General features: G+C 49.2%; 1 protein-coding gene across 1 annotated transcript in view; it reads left to right on the top strand.

Moving 5' to 3' along the window:
* The first annotated feature begins 14,339 nt into the window (after positions 1 to 14,339).
* Positions 14,340 to 18,412, top strand: part of reln (reelin) — an 85,683-nt gene continuing 81,610 nt past the window's right edge. Inside the window, 1 exon segment of the mRNA XM_067234163.1 lies at positions 14,340 to 14,583. Coding sequence (XP_067090264.1) covers positions 14,340 to 14,583 — 244 coding nt within the window.

Raw genomic sequence — 18,412 nt, 5'->3', positions numbered from 1 at the left:
GTTGTCTATCAATCCTGAGGCAGTGGCGGTGACCTCCTGTGAAACTTCATCTCCCATCTATCTGTCACTGAATGAGAGGAGAGGGGAGGAGGAAGGAGAGGGGGGCGGATTGCGGGGGGGTGGGGGGGGGCGTGGAGGGAACCAGCCGCTTACAAGCCCCTCTCCCCGCACCCCCATTCTCTCCATGCATAATTTCAGTGTTTCTCTCACACCAGCTTGCGCTGTGGGGCTCAGCTCCCCCAACCATGCGCTGGGCCCGCAGTCTGGAAATGTAAAACAAGTGTAGTTGGTTTCTTTCATCTCTATGGACTCTCTCCATCTCCCGTTACACACACACACACACACACACACACACACACACAGACACACGTTCATAGTTGTGTGATTTATTCGACTTCCGGGTCTGAGACACAGATCCACCAGGCTGAGACCACCCCCCCCCCCCCCCCCCTGAGAAGCAGGACTCTCATCCTTGTCAAGGACCCCTGGCAGCGGAGCCTGGCACAGGAAGTGTGTCGGCATGGCTGTGGCGTGTCAGATCGACACCAAAGCAGCCCAGGGTCCCGGCGGTGGTTAGTTTTACTGCTCTGTGGACACAGGCACTGGGCAGCCACTCTAGTATGACCACACGCACACCTCTTAAGTTCAGTCGGGGAAAGTGAATGGGTTGTTTGGTTTGATTAAGGGTCAGGGAGACGGGTTAGCATTCCGTTTAATCCTATGAAATAACCGGTCTCCCTTGTTCTTTCTGGGGGAGAGAAGATTTGTTTATCACAGTGAAAATAGTGAGGAGATATTTAATTACAAAATGAACCACTTCCTCTCCCTCTGTATCAGGTCAGAGAGTCCCACCAGCGATGTGGGATATAATGAGAAGGTTTAATGGCTTGGTAAATAGCCTAGCGTAAATGATAGAGACAAGATAGAGGATGGAGGGATGGAGGGATCGGAGGGTGTAAGGTCTGTGGTTACTGGGCAGCTCTCCCGCTCTTCCTCCTCCATCATCATCATCATCATCTTCATGATCATGGAGCGGCTGCTGGCTCGTTAACACAGATATGATGAGCTTATCTCTCGGCTGCCACCCATTTGGAATTACTGTCTAATTGCATGGAAAGTTTCCACACACTGCCCAGACGAATGCAGTTATCTCACTCCATTCCCTCTATTTGCTTCTCTCGTTCTTGCTTTCCCTCTCCTCTCTCTTCTCTCTCCTTTCTCTCTCTCTCTCTCTCCTCTCTACTCTCTCTCTCTCTTCTGTCTCTCATGCTTTCTCTCTCTGTCTGTCTTTTTTCTCTTTGTATCTTCTCTCCTACTGTCTCGAACCCTCCTCTCTTTCTCACTCATCATCCCTCACTCCCTCTACTTTCTCTGTTATCTCTCTCTTTCTCTCCTTTCTCCTCCCTCTCTCTCTGTGACAGAGGAAAGGGATCAGCTTGTGAGGTAGGTTAATTACTGACAGGCTCTCGTTATTCATGTCTAATCACGCCAGTACGTTTATGGCGGATCGCTAAGCTGCCAGCACTGGGCTCTCCTCTCCTTTCAGAAATCCTTCTAACGTTCCTCTCTCCTTTTTGCCATCCGTTTATTACTGTCTTTGCCGTTTTCAAACGTCCTTCAAGGCTCTCCCGCGTAACCCTTATGTATACGGCTGTGTATACAGAGTTGCTGATACCTAACCAGAATTATTTGAATAATTTCGCTCGACATCCTAATGTAAAATCTAACGGCAGTGTCACAGCGAAAATCAACTCCGATATCAAGTCTGTCCTCATAACCTCATATGAAACGACGAAGTCTTATAAGAATGAGTAAGAAGCTTTGAGAATGTAAGTGTGAGAACATGTTCTCTATATCCCGAAGGCATTTCAGTATCGGGAAGTCAGACTCAGTAGTTTTTAAAGCAATGTTAAGCTAGTTTCCAAAGCTACAGTGGAGCAAGGCAGAAGGCAAAAAGAAAAAAACAGTTTCGAAAAAACTTTTTTGTGTCGTGTTGTGTGTGAAGAAAAAAACGTTTGGAAATAAAGTTTAGAAAGGTTTAACAACTATTTTTGAGGAAGAAAAATCAAAACAGGTTTGCTTCATTGATGAGTACTTAATGAGGACTCTACTATACTACTGTACTCTAGCCTACATGTACTCTGCTCTAGGCTTCTCTGTTCTCCTCTCACCTCTCATACTTCTCACTCTCCATAGCTAGGTTATAGCGGCCTGGGCGGGACTTGGTCGTTAGCATTGTTAGCATCATTAGCGTCTTGCCTAATTAAACTCATTCACAGACAGCGCTAATCTCCGGAGGTGACCTTGATTTGGCGGAATGTTTCTTTCCTCACAGCCCGGTGGCCCAGTCCACTCCACACAGCCATGAATGTGGAGTCAAAGCCCCATGTTTGGCCATAAAAGTGCACACTTCATTAGTCATAATTATTGTCCCTGGTGCACAGCCATGGGCTGAGTCTCTGGGGACAATCTCAGCAGCACCAAACTAGGATGGAGAAGAAGTGCTGAGAGAAAGAAATAGAGACAGAGAGAGACAGATAGAGAGAGAGAGAAAAGAGGGAGAGGGAGACAGAGAGAAGAGTAGTGCTCAACTCTTTCTCGATTTTCTCATCCATCCCTCCCTCCCTCCCTATCTCTTCTCTTTGTTTTAGTGCTTCTCATAGATCAGACTCACTGCTGGTGGTGGAGAGGTAGTAAATCTGGGGCAGTTGTGCAGGACGTGTAACAAATGTGTGAGGTGGCACTTGTGGCTTGTTGTTGGAGTGATGGATTTATTAGGCATGGCCTTGTGTGTGCGTGGGTGCTTGTGTATGTCTGTGTGGGTGTGGGAGTGTGTGTGTGTGTGTGTGTGTGTGTATGAGACCTCCCCCAGTATGAAGTCTCATCCCAGATCTCTGCCACTTCTTCAGGCTGCTTCCTCTCTGGGTGGTTCTATGTGTAAGTATTTCTAAGTATCTATATATTTCCTGATGCACTACATACAGCACTATTGACTTACTGTAAACAGAGTTTAACACAGTGACACACCAACATAGCGACACACCAACACCCTGACACAGTGACACAAGAACACAGTGACACACCAACACAGTGACACACCAACACCCTGCCACACACAGGAATATACTGGTGGGGACCCATGTAAAGACAATGCAATGAGACTGTGTGGGAACTATATTCTCTCTCTCTCTCTCTCTCTCTCTCTCTCTCTCTCTCTCTCTCTCTCTCTCTCTCCACAACTGTCGGCAACTGAGCTGAAAGGCAGATGCTTCCCTTAGGGATAGGGCTGGAGGAATAACGAGAGAGAGAGAGGAAGAGAGAGAAGGAGAGGGAGATGGAGTGGCAGAAGAGAGAGAGAGTAGGATAAAGGGAGTGAGTAAGAGAGGGAGAGCGTAGGAGAGCGAGCGGGCGAGCGAGGAGAAAGGGCAAGGATTGAGAATAGAACATGATTATCAGGCAACACAAAAAAACACCACCACTCAGTTGAAACACGAAGAACAATTCTAAATGTCACACATTGTAGGATAAAGATGTGTCGAGCTGGCGGGGAGATCGTGGGATATGTTCCGTTGTTGATGAGACGTCAAAATAATTCGATTTGGGGATTTATTTTACTTAACAGAGTTTCGTGGGGATGGTCAAAATAATAGCAGGAGCCAATGATTGACATACACATTTGTGCGACGATAGACAAAGACAGTTGTCTGTGTGAATGGGAATTTAGAGGAGATGGAGTGAGGGATGACAGCTGAAATCAGGAGTGTAAGGACGGGGGGATGAATGGAGGAGAGGCAGAAACACAGAGAGGATGGGGGGAGGTGAGCGGGTCAATCTGGCCCATATTGTAGTGGGATGGGACTGTCTTGTGACCCCGTGGCCTGTTGCCGGAACACTGGAAGTGTTTGTTTGGCTCTAGGGCAAACCGTGGTGTTTGTGTGTGTGTGAGAGAGACCGTGTATGTATGTATGTGAGTGTGTATATGTGTGTTTGTGCGCATATCTGTTCGTGTGTACTCTCTCTCTCTCTGTGTATCTGTGTTAATTGACTCCAGTAATTGTCATAGTTGTAGCAGGTGAGTGCTGGACCCTTGTCTCTTTGTCATGGCTACACAAAATTTTTGTTCTCGCTGTGATATATTGTTTTATTACTGTTGCTTGCTTTTTTCCACAGGTACACTTGCACTTATAGCTGTTCATGTTGTTTAATTGTAACTTGTTTAACTACATGCTCTTATGGTTCTTCCCTTTGGCACTTACTTTGGTTGTTCACAATGTGTGCTTCATGTTTTGGCTACTCGCGATGTTTTTTGGCTATCTTGTTGTTATGATCAGTGACCTATGCACTTTGTAAAGCTCTCTCTTGGAAGTCGCTTTGGATAAAAGCGTCTGCTAAATGAATAAATGTAAATGTAAATGTACACTCTAATGAAGTGTGCAGTGTCCTTGGTACCTGAAATAAGTGGCTGAATAGATCCACACATTGTAGAATGTTGGAAATAATATTGCAGTAGACAAATTCCATCTGCTGCAATCCTGTGAGTTTCTGTAATGTATGGTGCGTGTGGTGCTGTGTTTAGAGAATTCGGTTTTGGGGATTTTTTTTTGTAATCGTTGACATCTTTTTGAGTGTGAAAATGTGTGTTTGCTTGTCTGTTTGTGTGTGGTCCTGTCTTTGTGTGTTGCTCCCCCAATGGATCAATTTTAATGAAGCAGTGCCTCACATTCAATTGACTGCAATTTAAATGTGTGTGTGTATGTGTGTGTCTGAGTGTGTGTGGTAACCCTACACGGCCTAATAACCCATGTGATTAAAGCCAAAGGTCACATACCCTGTCTCTGTCTCTCTCTCTCTCTCTCTCTCTCTCTCTCTCTCTCTCTCTCTCTCTCTCTCTCTCTCTCTCTCTCTCTCTCTCTCTCTCTCTGTCTCTCTCTCTCTCTCTCTCAGTGGGTGATGTTATTTGTGTGACTCTGAGTCTTTTGGCCGGAAGTCAACATGGACTCAGTCGGTGTGATGGCTGTGCCTCATGTTGTCCAGTTTAATCTGGGTGCTTTAGCCAGTGTAGGGCAGGGTGCTCGGCCATCTGTGAGGGCGTCACACGCCAAAACCACCACCATCCACTCTCTCTGTCACACACACACACACACCAGCATGTAGACACAGGTTACCTTTACTTATTTCCCCAACGCAGGCTTTGGCTGAGGCCAGGGCCCGGGCTTGGACTGGGGTCAGGACGGGGAATTTGATTTGAACTCCTTTCAGCCCCCTGATTAGTGACTGTCTCGACACAGGCCGTAAATGAGAGTATGCTGTGCTGTCTCCCCCTGGACCAAACAGGCTTCCCCTTAAGCCTCGCTGACACCCAGACATCTCTAATTGGTACCCTTGTAACAGCAGCACAGTTCAATGTAATGATCCATGAATATCAAACAAGGCCAATTGAATGAGTTACTGTACATCTGTCCGTCCTCCAGCAGCCTCTCCCCTCCCCCGGACCTGTGCCCCTGGAGCCTGCCTGATGGACAGGTGTCAGGGTCAGGTCAGCCTGGTGCGCAGGAGATGGTTGGGGAACCAGAATGTATCCTGGGAGTGAGAGGGAATAAGAGATGGGGGGGGGGGCAGGGGCGAGAGAAAGACGTCTCCCCTGTCTCAGAACAGAAGAGGAATGGTAAAGGAAAGGGGGAGAGAGAGAGAAAGGGAGGGAGGGAGAGAGAGAGAGAGAGAGAGAGAGGTGAAGAGAGAGAGGGAGAGAGAGAGAAAGAGAGAGAGAGGTGAAGAGAGAGAGAGATGGGGGTGCTGGGAGGGGAAGGCTGGTCTTTGTGCTTCCTCCAGATGAAGCCTTGATCATCACCATCAGGGACACTGGGAGAGGAGGAGGAGAGAGGGAGAGGGAGAGAGAGAGAGATGAAGGAGTGAGAGAGGGTAGCAGGGTGTGAAGCTACTGGTTTAAAATGAAATTTCACTTCTTTATTTATTTAGCTGAACTCATAGCTCAAGGCTATCTGCCTGCTTTGTGTTGTATGTTTTCTGGCCTCACTGCCCCCTCCCCCTCGCCTCTTCATCCATGTGTTGTTGATGTGTGTGTGCGTGTGTGTGTGTGTGAGAGAGAGCCTGTGTGTATTTGCGGGCGTGAGCATGTATGTTAGTGTGCACTCTCACCACGGTGCTTAGTTCATGTTGCCCGTGGTTTCCGAGTGGGTGTACGTTTTGTATGTAAGCATGCGTCATTCAATGGGGTGTACTGTAATTGTGTGTGTGTGTGTGCAGCCTTGTACGAGCAAGAGCCTGGGCTGGTGCCTTGGGAATGAATGGCATCTTTTGGGATGGATTGGTTCTATTATGTGGGTGCCAGACACGCTGTGCCTGAATCTGCACACAAAACACCCAGTGGAAACACAACCACTCCCTGTCTGCAGCCCTGCACAATGCCTCACAGCAACCCAGGCCCCAGGACACAGCCGACAGGAGGGGTTTTTAATGTTTTCCTTCACTGTCAACAGAACTCCGGCGAAGCTGGTAGACAGTAGAGGCTCCGCAGACGCGATTTAAAGCACATTTCTCTTGTTAGTAGATGCATTTCCAACCCTTTTCATGTGAGTAATTGCCTGGAGAACGAGGCTGGCGTGGTTGAAGTGGGGTTGTGTGGAGGAAGAGGAGGGGCTGAGGGTGTGTGGGGGTGGGGGTCATTTGTCCCCGTAAGACAGGAAACCAGCCTTGTGTCTACGCCGCAGAGGAAACAAAACTCCCAGAGCCACAAACACAACGGTCATGGATGTTTCCCACGAACACAAAAACACATGTTTGCAAGGGGTATTTCCCCACATTTGGTCTCTGGGTTCCACAGAGACACTGGAACTCTTGTTCCTCCGCAGACCCTCTCCGTCCCTCCTCCGCCCCCAAACGACCCTGGCCCCCTCCGTCATGCGGCCGGGGAGTGTGATGGATGAATGGGGTGTGGATGGGGGTGCGGCTGGTGTCAAACCACTCAACACTCTCTCTGTCTCCTGACGCTGGTTTCTTGAGTGTCGAGGCCCGACTGTCTGTCTGGTGACACTTCTTCTGTCTCTCTTTCCTTTTCCAAGTTAATTCACGGTTCCGTCATCCCTTTAGGCATGCCGTACAAAAGCCCTATCTGCTCAGTGTGGAAGAACAAGCGGAAGGTTCCGGGCCTCCACTCACGCGAAAGCCTGCCGCGAGCGAGTGCCCGAGCGCCATACTCCCAACTCAATAAGAGCTATGACTCACAGCTGCTGAAAAATGTATCACTTCTAAATGGAACCAGACATCAGCTCTCTCCGTCTTTCCCTCTCCGTCTTTCTCATCTCCTCTTGTTTTTGCATCTCCTGCTCTCTCTCTCTCTCTCTCTCTTTTCTGTCTGCTGTTTTCTATATTTTCCCTCTCTTTTGTCTTCTCTCGATCTTTTTTTTACGTCTCCCGCCATTTCTCTTCTACAAGTTTAACTAGATATCTCGGAGAAAGGATGTGTGTGTTTGGGAATGTGTGTCAGAACGGCTCCTCTCTCTCTCTCTCTCTCTCTCTCTCTCTCTCTCTCTCTCTCTCTCTCTCTCTCTCTCTCGCTCTCTTGCTCTCTCTCTCTCTCTCTCTCTCTCTCTCTCGCTCTCTTTCTCTCTCTCTCTCTCTCTCTCTCTCTCTCTCTCTCTCTCTCTCTCTCGCTCTCTCTCTCGCTCTCTCTCTCTTTCTCGTCTGTCCCCATCGTATGTGTCTGCTGCGCGGTGGAGTCTCTGACACCGGAGCCTCAGCCGGAGGGAACACGGGCCTCGCGAGGCAGCTTCAGGCAGGACTGGAGAGACACAAGCTCAACTCTGACTTTAAAACATTAAAACATCAGAACATGCATTCCCCCGGCACACTCAGGACTCACCATGTCTGCTTCGCTCTTCTTTTCACAGACACCCCCCCCTTTCACCCAGCAAGCCTCTCTTGGTAGTGTACCAAAACAAGAGGGGTCCAGCGTTCACACTCGGTCGATGCTGGCTTCCATCCCCCCACCCCGTTCTCCTCCTCCGCCTCCTTCCGCTGTCTCGGTGGAATGAAGTCCAGTCCATCAGAGAGCTGAATGTTATGTGGAGAATGTTGATCCTGCTGGGGTTAACTGGTCTTGGGAGGAAGAACAGGGGGTTGAAAGGGAGAAGGAGGAGGATGAGAAGGAGGGGGGGAGAGGGGGGGAGAGAAGGAGGGGAGAGAGGGAGAAGGAGTAGGAGGGGGGAGAAGGAGGAGGAGGGCGGTTTAAGCAGGAGGATCCAGCCTGGTGGGGCCCACAAAGACCCAGGGAAGAGCCTCATCTGTTAGGGAGAAGTGTCTGTCTGGCCACCCCCAGCCCCCAGCCCTCTGCCCCCAGTCCTATCTCCAGGCCCCTCGCCACCTCTGACACTCCTAATCCGGGATCTGGATGAGGGTAGGGTGGTCTGGCCCCAGCACTGGAGAGCCTGGCTCCTAGCAGGTCTGGGTATCATCCAGACACCTGCTCCAACACCCAGACCTCCATCAGCGATGGCTCCTCTCTCCCCTCCCAGTGGCCGAAGTGGCTGGGATTCAGCTGATTAGATAAACATTGTTTTCTGCTTGGTTTGTATTAACCATCCAACCTGCAGTAGAGCAGGAGAACACTAGAAGGAGTGTCAGAATGTAAAACTCTCCTGTTTTCCAAAGGAATTGGAGATGGAGTGAAGTCAGTTTCAGCCTTGTGAAGGCGTATGGTTCCATCATGGTTTCAAGTCCTCTCAAGGGACTATTTACTGGGAAGAGACACCTCATTGTTGAGTTTGTGTGTGTTGAGTGTGTGTGTGTGTGTTATTATGTTGCGTGGCTTTGACTGCTGTCTCTGTCAGTGTATCTATGTGAAGGGCACGGATGTTGCTGGTGATCTTGGTGGGTATTATTTACACATCTACCCATTCCACCCCCCCACCCCCACGCCACCACCACCACCCTACTCTTTTAGGGGGAGACTGGGGCCTTTCATGGGGCTAATTGGAGTGTGCGAGCCATCACAGCTGAAGTGCTCCCTCAGGGCCCTCTCTTTCTCCTCCCTCTCTTCTCTCCCTCCCTCCATCTCTCTCCATCTCCGCCTCCAACACCCTCTGTTTTATTATCATTTGCCATATCGAGTAAACAACCTGTTAGTCTAAATTAGTGTCCCATGAGTGATGAAGCAGACAGCTCCCGCCCCCCTTCCTCTTCCTCGGCCTGTCCTTGTCTCTCCGTCTCTCTCACTCCCTGCATCCCTGTGAGCTTTTTTCCCCCTCTTTTGTGTTTCCTTCTGTTCTGCCTGGTTTGCCTCTATTCTGCCTGGTTTGGCACGGAGCCCTTTGAAAGAAAGTGGTGCTGGTGATGGTGGTGATCTGTGTGTGTGTGTGTGTGTGGGGTGGAGCGGGGGGGGGGGTTGAAATGAAGATTGAAGCGGACAAAAAGCCCCAGCATAACCTTGAGGTGGAAATTAATAATGATAAAAATAATTACTGCCCACTCCCCTCGCCCACCCCTCACCGACCTAGTTTCCATAATGGAGAACGATAGCCCCCAGTGTCCCTCTATGGTTTGTATGTGTGTGTTTGTACGTCTGTCTGTTTATGTGTGTCTTGGTGTGCACGTTTATGGGTGTGTGCACTTTTCTGTGTGTGTGTGCTAAGTGTGTGTGTGTGTGTGTGTGTAAGGGTCTGCAGAAGGGCTCCAGTGTGACGGGGATGGATGGAGGACAGGACCTACATGGAGCGTGCAGTGTGCAGCCAGGCAGCTTAGGGAGAGGAGCAGCTGAAGTCCTCACACCGCTGCAGGGAAAACAGACACAGGTACAGGTAACACACACAGGTACAGGTAACACACACAGGTACAGGTAACACACACAGGTACAGGTAACACACACAGGTACAGGTAACACACACAGGTACAGGTAACAGATGGTTCGCCGCTGGCTCTCCCTCCTGCTCTATCACACCCAGGAGAGTCTAGGGAGAGTTCTGGAGATGCTGGTCTGGACCACACATTCTCTTGACCAGCTGAAGTTTGATGCTTGGCGGATTGTAATGTCTACAGACCTTGGTTGGGTTGTTTGTGGTGTGTGTTTTTGTGTGTATATGTGAGTGTGTGTACGTGTCTGTATGCGTGTGTATGTGAGTGTGTGAATGCGTGTGTGTGTGTGATGCCCAGCAGATCATCATGACTCTCTGTAGCTTCTCTGAGTAGCTGGCAGAGAGCGGTCGCAGCACAGCGCCCACCATCTGTTCCACACACTCCCCTGCTGGACACACCTGCTCAGACACACACACACAGGCAGACACACACACACACACACACACACATACATACATACAAAGTACATACACAATCTAAAACCATGAACTGTGACACACTTACCCCCTTAGATAACCTATGGACAGCACATTCACCCATCCAGCCACACATCTTCCATGTGTTTCATCCCCAGCAGACCCCCCCCCCCTACCACCCTCTCCATACCCCCCCCTCCCACCCTCCCCATACCCCCCCCCTACCACCCTCCCCATACCCCCCCCCTCCTCCCACCCTCCCCATACCCCCCACCCTCCCCATACCCCCCCCCCCTACCACCCTCCCCATACCCCCCCCCTACCACCCTCCCCATACCCCCCCCTCCTCCCACCCTCCCCATACCCCCCCCCTACCACCCTCCCCATACCCCCCCTCTCCCACCCTCCCCATACCCCCCCCCTCCTCCCACCCTCCCCATACCCCCCCTACCAACCTCCCCATACCCCCACCCTCCCCATACCCCCCCTCCCACCCTCCCCATACCCCCACCCTCACACCCTCCCCATACCCCCCCCCTCCCACCCTCCCCATACCCACCCTCCTCCCACCCTCCCCATACCCCCCCTCCCACCCTCCCCATACCCCCACCCTCCACCCCCAAAAATTTGTGCACACAAGCCTTGCAAGGAAATTCATTATTCCTCAGAAGCAGTGTTGTTTTTTTGCCTGTGCATTACCCTATCAGGCATCTTCAACATTTAATCATATTAATGAAAGTAGCCAATATTGCTTGAATCTAATGTAATGTTCAGTGAACTTCCTGTACTGCATCTAGGCTTGATTTCCTCAAACACCTACAGGGACACAGCGACCATTACTGTGTGGCCTGTACTGTGCTCCCCAAGCCACACACGTCCTACAAAGCTCTCTCCCTTTCCTGTGCCATCTCCTGCGACTAGCCATTGAGATTAATTAAAAGTGTTTAATTAAGCCAGCGAGGAGCCAGGGGGCAGCTGTCTGTCAGTCTGTCTGTCTGTCTGCTCTGTGTGGGAGAAGAGATAACCTCTGACCCTCTCCCTCTCTCTATTTTAGAACGCCCTCTTAGATTCGTCGCTGTCACTTCTGAAAGGTGCTGCAGGTCAGTCCACAATCACAGAGTGACCAAGGGGAGTTGTTAAAGACTTACTGGATTATTTTAGCTGTGGGCTGGAACTTGGTGTTATTGGGCTTTAGGTACCTGTCCATGCATACTGTATGTAGTGCTTGTATTCGTGTGTGTGTGTGTGTGTGTGTTTGAAGGATGGAGGTGGAGAAGAATGGGGCTGTCTACAGAAGAAGCCCCCCCCCACACACACACACACACACACACAAACACACAAACACACAAACTTCGTCTCAGTGCTGCAGCAGCAACATAGATGTAGAAACGTGAGTGTGATCTCCGTCACACTATCCTTGAAATGTCTCACTACATGTTCCACACAGCAGGGACCTCTCTCATGAGGAAGGGTGTGTGTGTGTGTGTGTGTGTGTGTGTGTGTGTGTGTGTGTGTGTGTGTGTGTGTGTGTGTGTGTGTGTGTGTGTGTGTGTGTGTGTGTGTGTGTGTGTGTGCGTGTGTGGGTACTGACTGGGACTGGCTGGATTCCACAGCTGGCCTCCCAGGTGAATGACATCACCACAGCCCAAAATAAAACTTGTCTCTGAGAGTGGAGACACACAGGAAGAGGAGGTTCATTGGTCAGCCTTACTTTAGTGTGTGTATGTGTGTGTGTGTTTGTATGATTCTATGCTTTTATGTGTTTGTTTCTGTGTTTGTTTGTGTGTGTGTGTGTGTGTGTGGGAGAGAGAGTGTGTGTGCATGTCGGGGTCAGCGTGTTTGGATGTGTACTTCCTCAGTGCGACCACAGACCCTGCAGCCGCTGAAGGAGAAACCACAGAGGAGTCGTTCCACTGCCAGGCCCTTAGCCCCGTCCTCAGAACAGATATCACTGCTTCAGTCTCCTTCACTTTGTCCTTTTATCATTGAGCTATTCTTCTGAGAGGGGGGCTGTGAAACAGTGAGCCTGGAAACACATTCATCACCCTGAGACCACCTTACACGGCGACAACATTAGCCCCCTTTTCTCCAGGAGTGGTGGAAATAGTTTGGAGAAAAGGGGGGGGGGGGTTGGGAGGATGTGGATGGAGGAAAATAGGAAATTATTTTACTCACTAGCACTGAGAGGGAGAGGGAGGGAGGAAAGGAGAGAGATGGAGAGACAGATGGAGAGAATGTGCGACAGAGAGGAGGGAGGGATGCAGCCTCATGCTGTTTGTGTTTATTCCAGAGAGAGAGAAAGAGAGAGAGAGGGAGAGAGAGAACAACTAAATGATGGGAGGGGGAGGGGGTGGGAGGGCGATGGGTAGAGAAAGTATGTAGGCAAAGAGACAGAAACTAAGCTATCATTTTGGGAGCTTGGATAGAGATAACAAGGAGGGAGAGACCAGCAGATCATCAGCTAGACTCTGCTGAGCTGCGTAGCAGTGGTGAGTTTTAATCTAGACCGGAGAGGAAAGGCGGAAAAAAAGGAGGAGAAATTAAATGTGTTAGAGAGGAGGAGGGGAGAAAGAAAAAGAATGAGAGGGAGAGAGAGAGAGAGAGAGAGAGAGAGAGAAAGAGAAAAAAAGAGAGATTGAGAGAGAGAGAGAGAAAAGAGAGATTGAGAGATTGAGATGTAGAGAAAGAGGGAGAGAGAGTGATTAAGAGAGAGAGAGAGCGAGAGAGAGAGAGAGAGAGAGAGAGAGAGAGAGAGAGAGAGAGAGAGAGGTGGCTCAGTGCTCTGACAGTCAGAGAAAGTTGGAGAATCTCCTGGAAAAGGAGATTCTGATGGAAAACCCATAAAAAAAGCAACAGAGGCCAGAGTAGGAAAAACAAAACACGGGAAAAAAAGAAGCGGAGGGAGAGACAGAGGGAGAGAGGGAGATAAGGGGGAGAGAGATGAGCAGAGACACGGAGAGAGGGAGAGAGACATGTAGCAAGTAAGAGGGGAGGGGGGGTGAGTGGAAAGGGGGTAGAGAGAGAGAGAGAGAGAGAGAGAGAGAGAGAGAGAGAGAGAGAGAGAGAGAGAGAGAGAGAGAGAGAGAGAGAGAGAATATGTCCATAGTAATGATATGAATACTGTTTCTGTGGCTCCACCGTTGCTTTGGCAATATGAACATTTGTTCCTTAATGCTAATAAAGCCAATTGAATTGAATTGAGAGAGAGAGAGAGAGAGAGAGAGAGAGAGAGAAAGGAAGGAAGGAAGGAGAGGGAGGTGTGGTGGTGGGTGGTGGGTGGGGGAGAAGGGGAGACATGCATGCTGGTGGATGGGCAGACAGACAAAGGAGGGAGTGAAGGAGGGATCTGCAAGGGAGATGGTAGGAAGGAGAGAGAGAAGCTAAAGAGGCAGAGAGATCAGAGAGCAGAGGTCTCAGGAGAAGGATGGAAGGGTGCTCTGTGGACTGATACGGGTAGAGAGAGAGAAAGAGGAAATAGAGAAGCAGGGCTCTGCGAAAAAAGAGAGAAAGAGGGAGGAAGAGAAACAGCGAAAGGGAAAAGAGTGAGTTTGAGAGGGAAAAGGAGACAGGGAGAGAAGCAGAGAGGGGGCTGGAGAGAAAAAGCAAGAGTGATAGACTGACAGAAAAGAGGGAGGAGAAAGAGGAGGGAGGGAGGCCGTCTCGTACAGCGTACAGCACGCGTGGAGCCAGCGCTGGAAAGAAAGGGAGGGAGGGAGGGTGGGAGGAGAGAGGGAAACAGAGGGAGGGGGGGTGAGGTATTTAAGCGCTGGAACAGGACAGCACAGGCGAAGCTCTGAACTCCCAGAGAGAGGAGGCTGAAGAGAGAAGACACACAACAGAAGAACAGAGCACAGCCTAACACACACACACACACACACACCCTCACACACACACACCCCGTCCTCAGCCTGTGGACCATCCAGCCGGAGGTCCTCACTGCCTCAAGCCATCCTCTTGGACCCTACCTGTGTGTGACTACCTGTTCCCACGCATCCCTCTCAGTCCTCTCCTCCTCCTGCACCCACCCACTCTCTCTCCCTCGCTCCGCGTGAGGGGATGGCGCGGGCCTCTCTCGGGGGTGCCCTTGGCTGTGCCCTGCTGGCCCTGGTGCTGGGGGCTGGCGTGGATTTGTCGAGCCCCCCCGCGGGCTTCTACCCTCGCTTCAACCCCTTTTTCTTCCTGTGCACCCACCACGGGGAGCTGGAGGGGGCTGGGGTGGCCGAGGGCGGGGGCGAGGTGTTGCTCTCCCTCCAGATTGCTGGGAGCCCCACCGTGTACACCCCAGGACAGGAGTACCAAGGTGAGTGACCCCCCTACCTAAGAACCAACCCTCCCCACCACCAGTGCCGCCGTTCTCAATGTGGCTATCTTTGTCTGCTAGGGAGATGGATCGCCGGTATCAATATCGGCAGGTTTTTAGGTGGCGTTTTTACGTGAAGCATGTGGTTGTTTATTGATAAATGTTATTTTATAGCCATTTGGTTTTCTTTCTTGATTTTTGTTATACTTCTGCAATTTTCTGTAGCTTAAAATGTTGTTTCTGGATGAAATGTGAACTTCTATTGTTATATGCTGTCCTCAGGTGATAGTCATTGCAAGTCTGGTCACACAGCCTGTGGTTTCAATGGATATTATTCAAGGAGATTATTAAATTAGGTTGCAGGGGTTCTGGTGTTTTAATGGTCTGCTTGTGATTGAAAATAGTGGTTGTTTCCCTTTATTGGCAATTTGAGCTAAATATTTGGATATAGGATGTTAGGATATTATTTTAAATCCAGAAAAGAAGTCTTTCCTTTAAAAATGAGCCTATTCTGTTTATTTCCTAGCAGGTGTTCAGCATTGCTAATGACACTGCAGAGCTGTTGTGTGTGTGTGTTTGCGTGTGTGTGTGCTTTGTGGGGCGGCTGTGGCTGGTAATGGTGGTTTATGTAACTGTAATAAGTATGGATGTGGAGTGGGACTCTGGTTCTGAGCAGTGAGCTCTGTTGGTGTGTTCCAACACTGTGAGTCCCGTTGTTGAGTGTGTAGGTGGCTTATCATACAGAACAACACAAATATCACTAAGCCTGAATAATAATAAACAAACACATGAAACTGAGAGAGCGAGAGAGATTGACTGAGACAGACAGAAAGAGAAAGAGAGAGAGAAAGGCTGAGAAAGAGAGATGGAGGGAAACAGGGTGAGAGCATGAGAGCGAGAGAAAAAAAAGAGAGAGAGAAAGAGCCGCTCTGTGACAAACAGAAATCTGAGCAGGTGATCAGTAAAAACAACAGGAGGGAAAGACAGCGAATGCCGGTAATGATGTCACCATTCTACATTTACATTTAGTCATTTAGCAGACGCTCTTATCCAGAGCGCCTTACAGTAAGTACAGGGACATTCCCCCGAGGCAAGTAGGGTGAAGTGCCTTGCCCAAGGACACAACATCAGTTGGCATGACCGGGAATCGAACTGGCAACCTTCGGATTACTAGCCCGATTCCCTCACCGCTCAGCCACCTGACTCCATTCTCACGCTCTACCTCTGCTGTGCTGACACCTGGTTCGGGGGAAAAGATGAGGTGAGCTCCGATGCCTTGGCACCATGGCTCAGTCACTTACACTGGCCGCAGTCTGCTCGACACACAGGACAATGACCCAACAGAGGAGGACAGAGACAGAGAGAGAGAGAGAGAGATAGAGACAGAGAGAGACAGAGAGAGAGAGAGAGAGAGAGACAGAGACAGAGAGAGACAGAGAGAGACAGAGAGAGAGATAGAGACAGAGAGAGACAGAGAGAGACAGAGAGAGAAATAGAGACAGAGAGAGACAGAGAAAGACAGAGAGAGACGGAGAGAGACAGAGAGAGACAGAAACAGAGGAGCCTCTCTGACACATCCTTTTTCCGAGATATCTAGTCAAACTTGTCGGCCTTCCATGAAATTCATAAACATTGTTGCACAATATTTTCTCCTTTGCCCCCCTCACTTCATGAATGTAAGCAAAATTAAAGAGTTCATAGTCACACTTCCTGTGACACACACTCATCACATCTAATTAGGGGTGTGCTGGATAGCTGTGGCTTTGCTGCGCTTGTTAACAAGCAGACAACGTCTGTGTAAATATTGTCACACAAAAGACTACAATTTGAAGTCCATAAAATCAAGGGACACGCCAACAGACACACACCGAGAGAGGAAGAGAAGGCGGGAGTAGAAAGGGAGAGAGAGAATAGAGAGAGTCTGTCTGTTTGCTGCGCGAAAATAACAGCCAGGCTCAAGCCTTCAGTCAAGCACCTTTTTAACTAGCCCCGGGGAGAAGGAGAGAGAGAGAGAGAGAGAGAGAGAGAGAGAGAGAGAGAGAGAGAGACAGAGAGAGGGAGGAATAGAGTGAGACAGAGAGAGAGATTTGAATAACTAGTTGGTGGATGAGAGGGATAGAGTGCACGGAGAGGTTTAAATAATTAGCATTAGAAATGTGTGGACCGGGAGGAGGGAGAGATTTGAATAACTAGAGCTTGAACTGGAACCACACGAAGGAGGGGCAGGTTGGTTGGGGGGGGCAGAATGGGGGGGGGGCAGATTTAAATGACATCGCGAGAGGATTGAGCTGATAAGATACAGAGTGGAGTTGGCACCTTAATAGTCAGGGTTCTGGGGTTTTAACTCTATTTTCACCAGCATATTCTTGGGCATACTGTACATCGGATATGTTAGATACTAGGATTTAGGGAGTGTGTAGAGAGGCTAAAGGTTTAAATGAAAAGTGGGCATGTGGGATTGGACTCAGATCCAACATTGTACAATGATGATTCTCTCTCTCTCTCTCTCTCTCTCTCTCTCTCTCTCTCTCTCTCTCTCTCTCTCTCTCTCTCTCTCTCTCTCTCTCTCTCTCTCTCTCTCTCTCTTTCACACACACACACACACACACACTGTTCGGTGAAGCAAAGAGCACTACTTCCTTCCATGTGGTTAGCCTACCATCTTCCACGAGTGGGATTAATGTTTACAATGTTGAGAATAAAAGAGTGAGGGAGAGAGAGACAGAGAGGGAGACTAGATAGACAGCTGGCTACGAGGGGGTGGGGGTGGGGGGGGGGGGGTAGTGCTTTTTATCATCCTCATGCTGGGATCTGTTTGTCTCAGTGAATTATGGCTTTTTTTCTCTCTCTCTTCTGTGTTCTTTTGTTTGGTTGATCTCACTTGTATGCTTTTTTTTTCTTCAGTTATTTATTCCGCTGTCTTTATGCTACATGTTGGTGTCTGTTTCAGTCCTCCTAATGGTACCCAGTAAAAACACTGTACAGTTGTGAGTTGTAATAACGGTGTCAAGCAGTATGTCTCCACAAAAGAAATCTGCCAATCAGAATTGGCAGTGGTACCGGAATGGTGCCGCCTCGTGATTGACAGTTACGTATTTACCACGTGACTTCCCCCACTAAAATGTTTCAGCTGTTAGTTTGAGAGCAGCTAACAGCGGCCACATTAAATATGTTGTAACTTTAAAAGAAGTTGACGAAGTAAGAATATTATTATTAAAATGGTTGTAGGAGTAACTATTGCAACAAACAAGCAACAGTGAGTTCATTTTTATTAATGTTTGACGGTCCCGTCGTTTGTACTTGGTGCGTGTGTGAAGTGGAATCATATTATAATCCACCTGCTCACACTTTCATTTAGACTGGCTAGCTATAACTAAGTATTGCATGTAAATAAATATGTATAACATGTCATTTTATCAAACGTTTCAAGGGTGAATAGTAATTTGTGGGGGGTCAAATTCAGGTGTTGCTACCAAGCTAGTTGGTTAAAATGGAGTGGAATAACGGGTTTAAAAATATTTATTTACTAGTGATAGTGTAGACTAAAGTCATTTACCAATCAACCAATTCAGGTTACTGCATTGGGTAAAGTAAATGGTCATATGTTTATTGTAATTATAGTACCGACACTACAACTTCGGAGGCGCCGAATAATCGAGAAGAGCCCAGTTGACGTTTATTGATGGCGAGGCACCCAGCTTGATCTCGTCGGTTATTATAGCAAGCAGAAAACAGAAGAGTCATCTGCGGTAGACAACGGAACTGAACCGAGCCTCATGATAGTCTGGTAGGGCAGTGTTACACTTACAGAACACGCATTCACTCAGAG

Source organism: Osmerus mordax, chromosome 4, assembly GCF_038355195.1.
Source record: "Osmerus mordax isolate fOsmMor3 chromosome 4, fOsmMor3.pri, whole genome shotgun sequence".
Lineage (NCBI taxonomy): Eukaryota > Metazoa > Chordata > Actinopteri > Osmeriformes > Osmeridae > Osmerus > Osmerus mordax.
The sequence above is the reverse complement of the archived record's forward strand: the minus strand, read 5'-3'. Positions and strand labels throughout refer to the sequence as shown.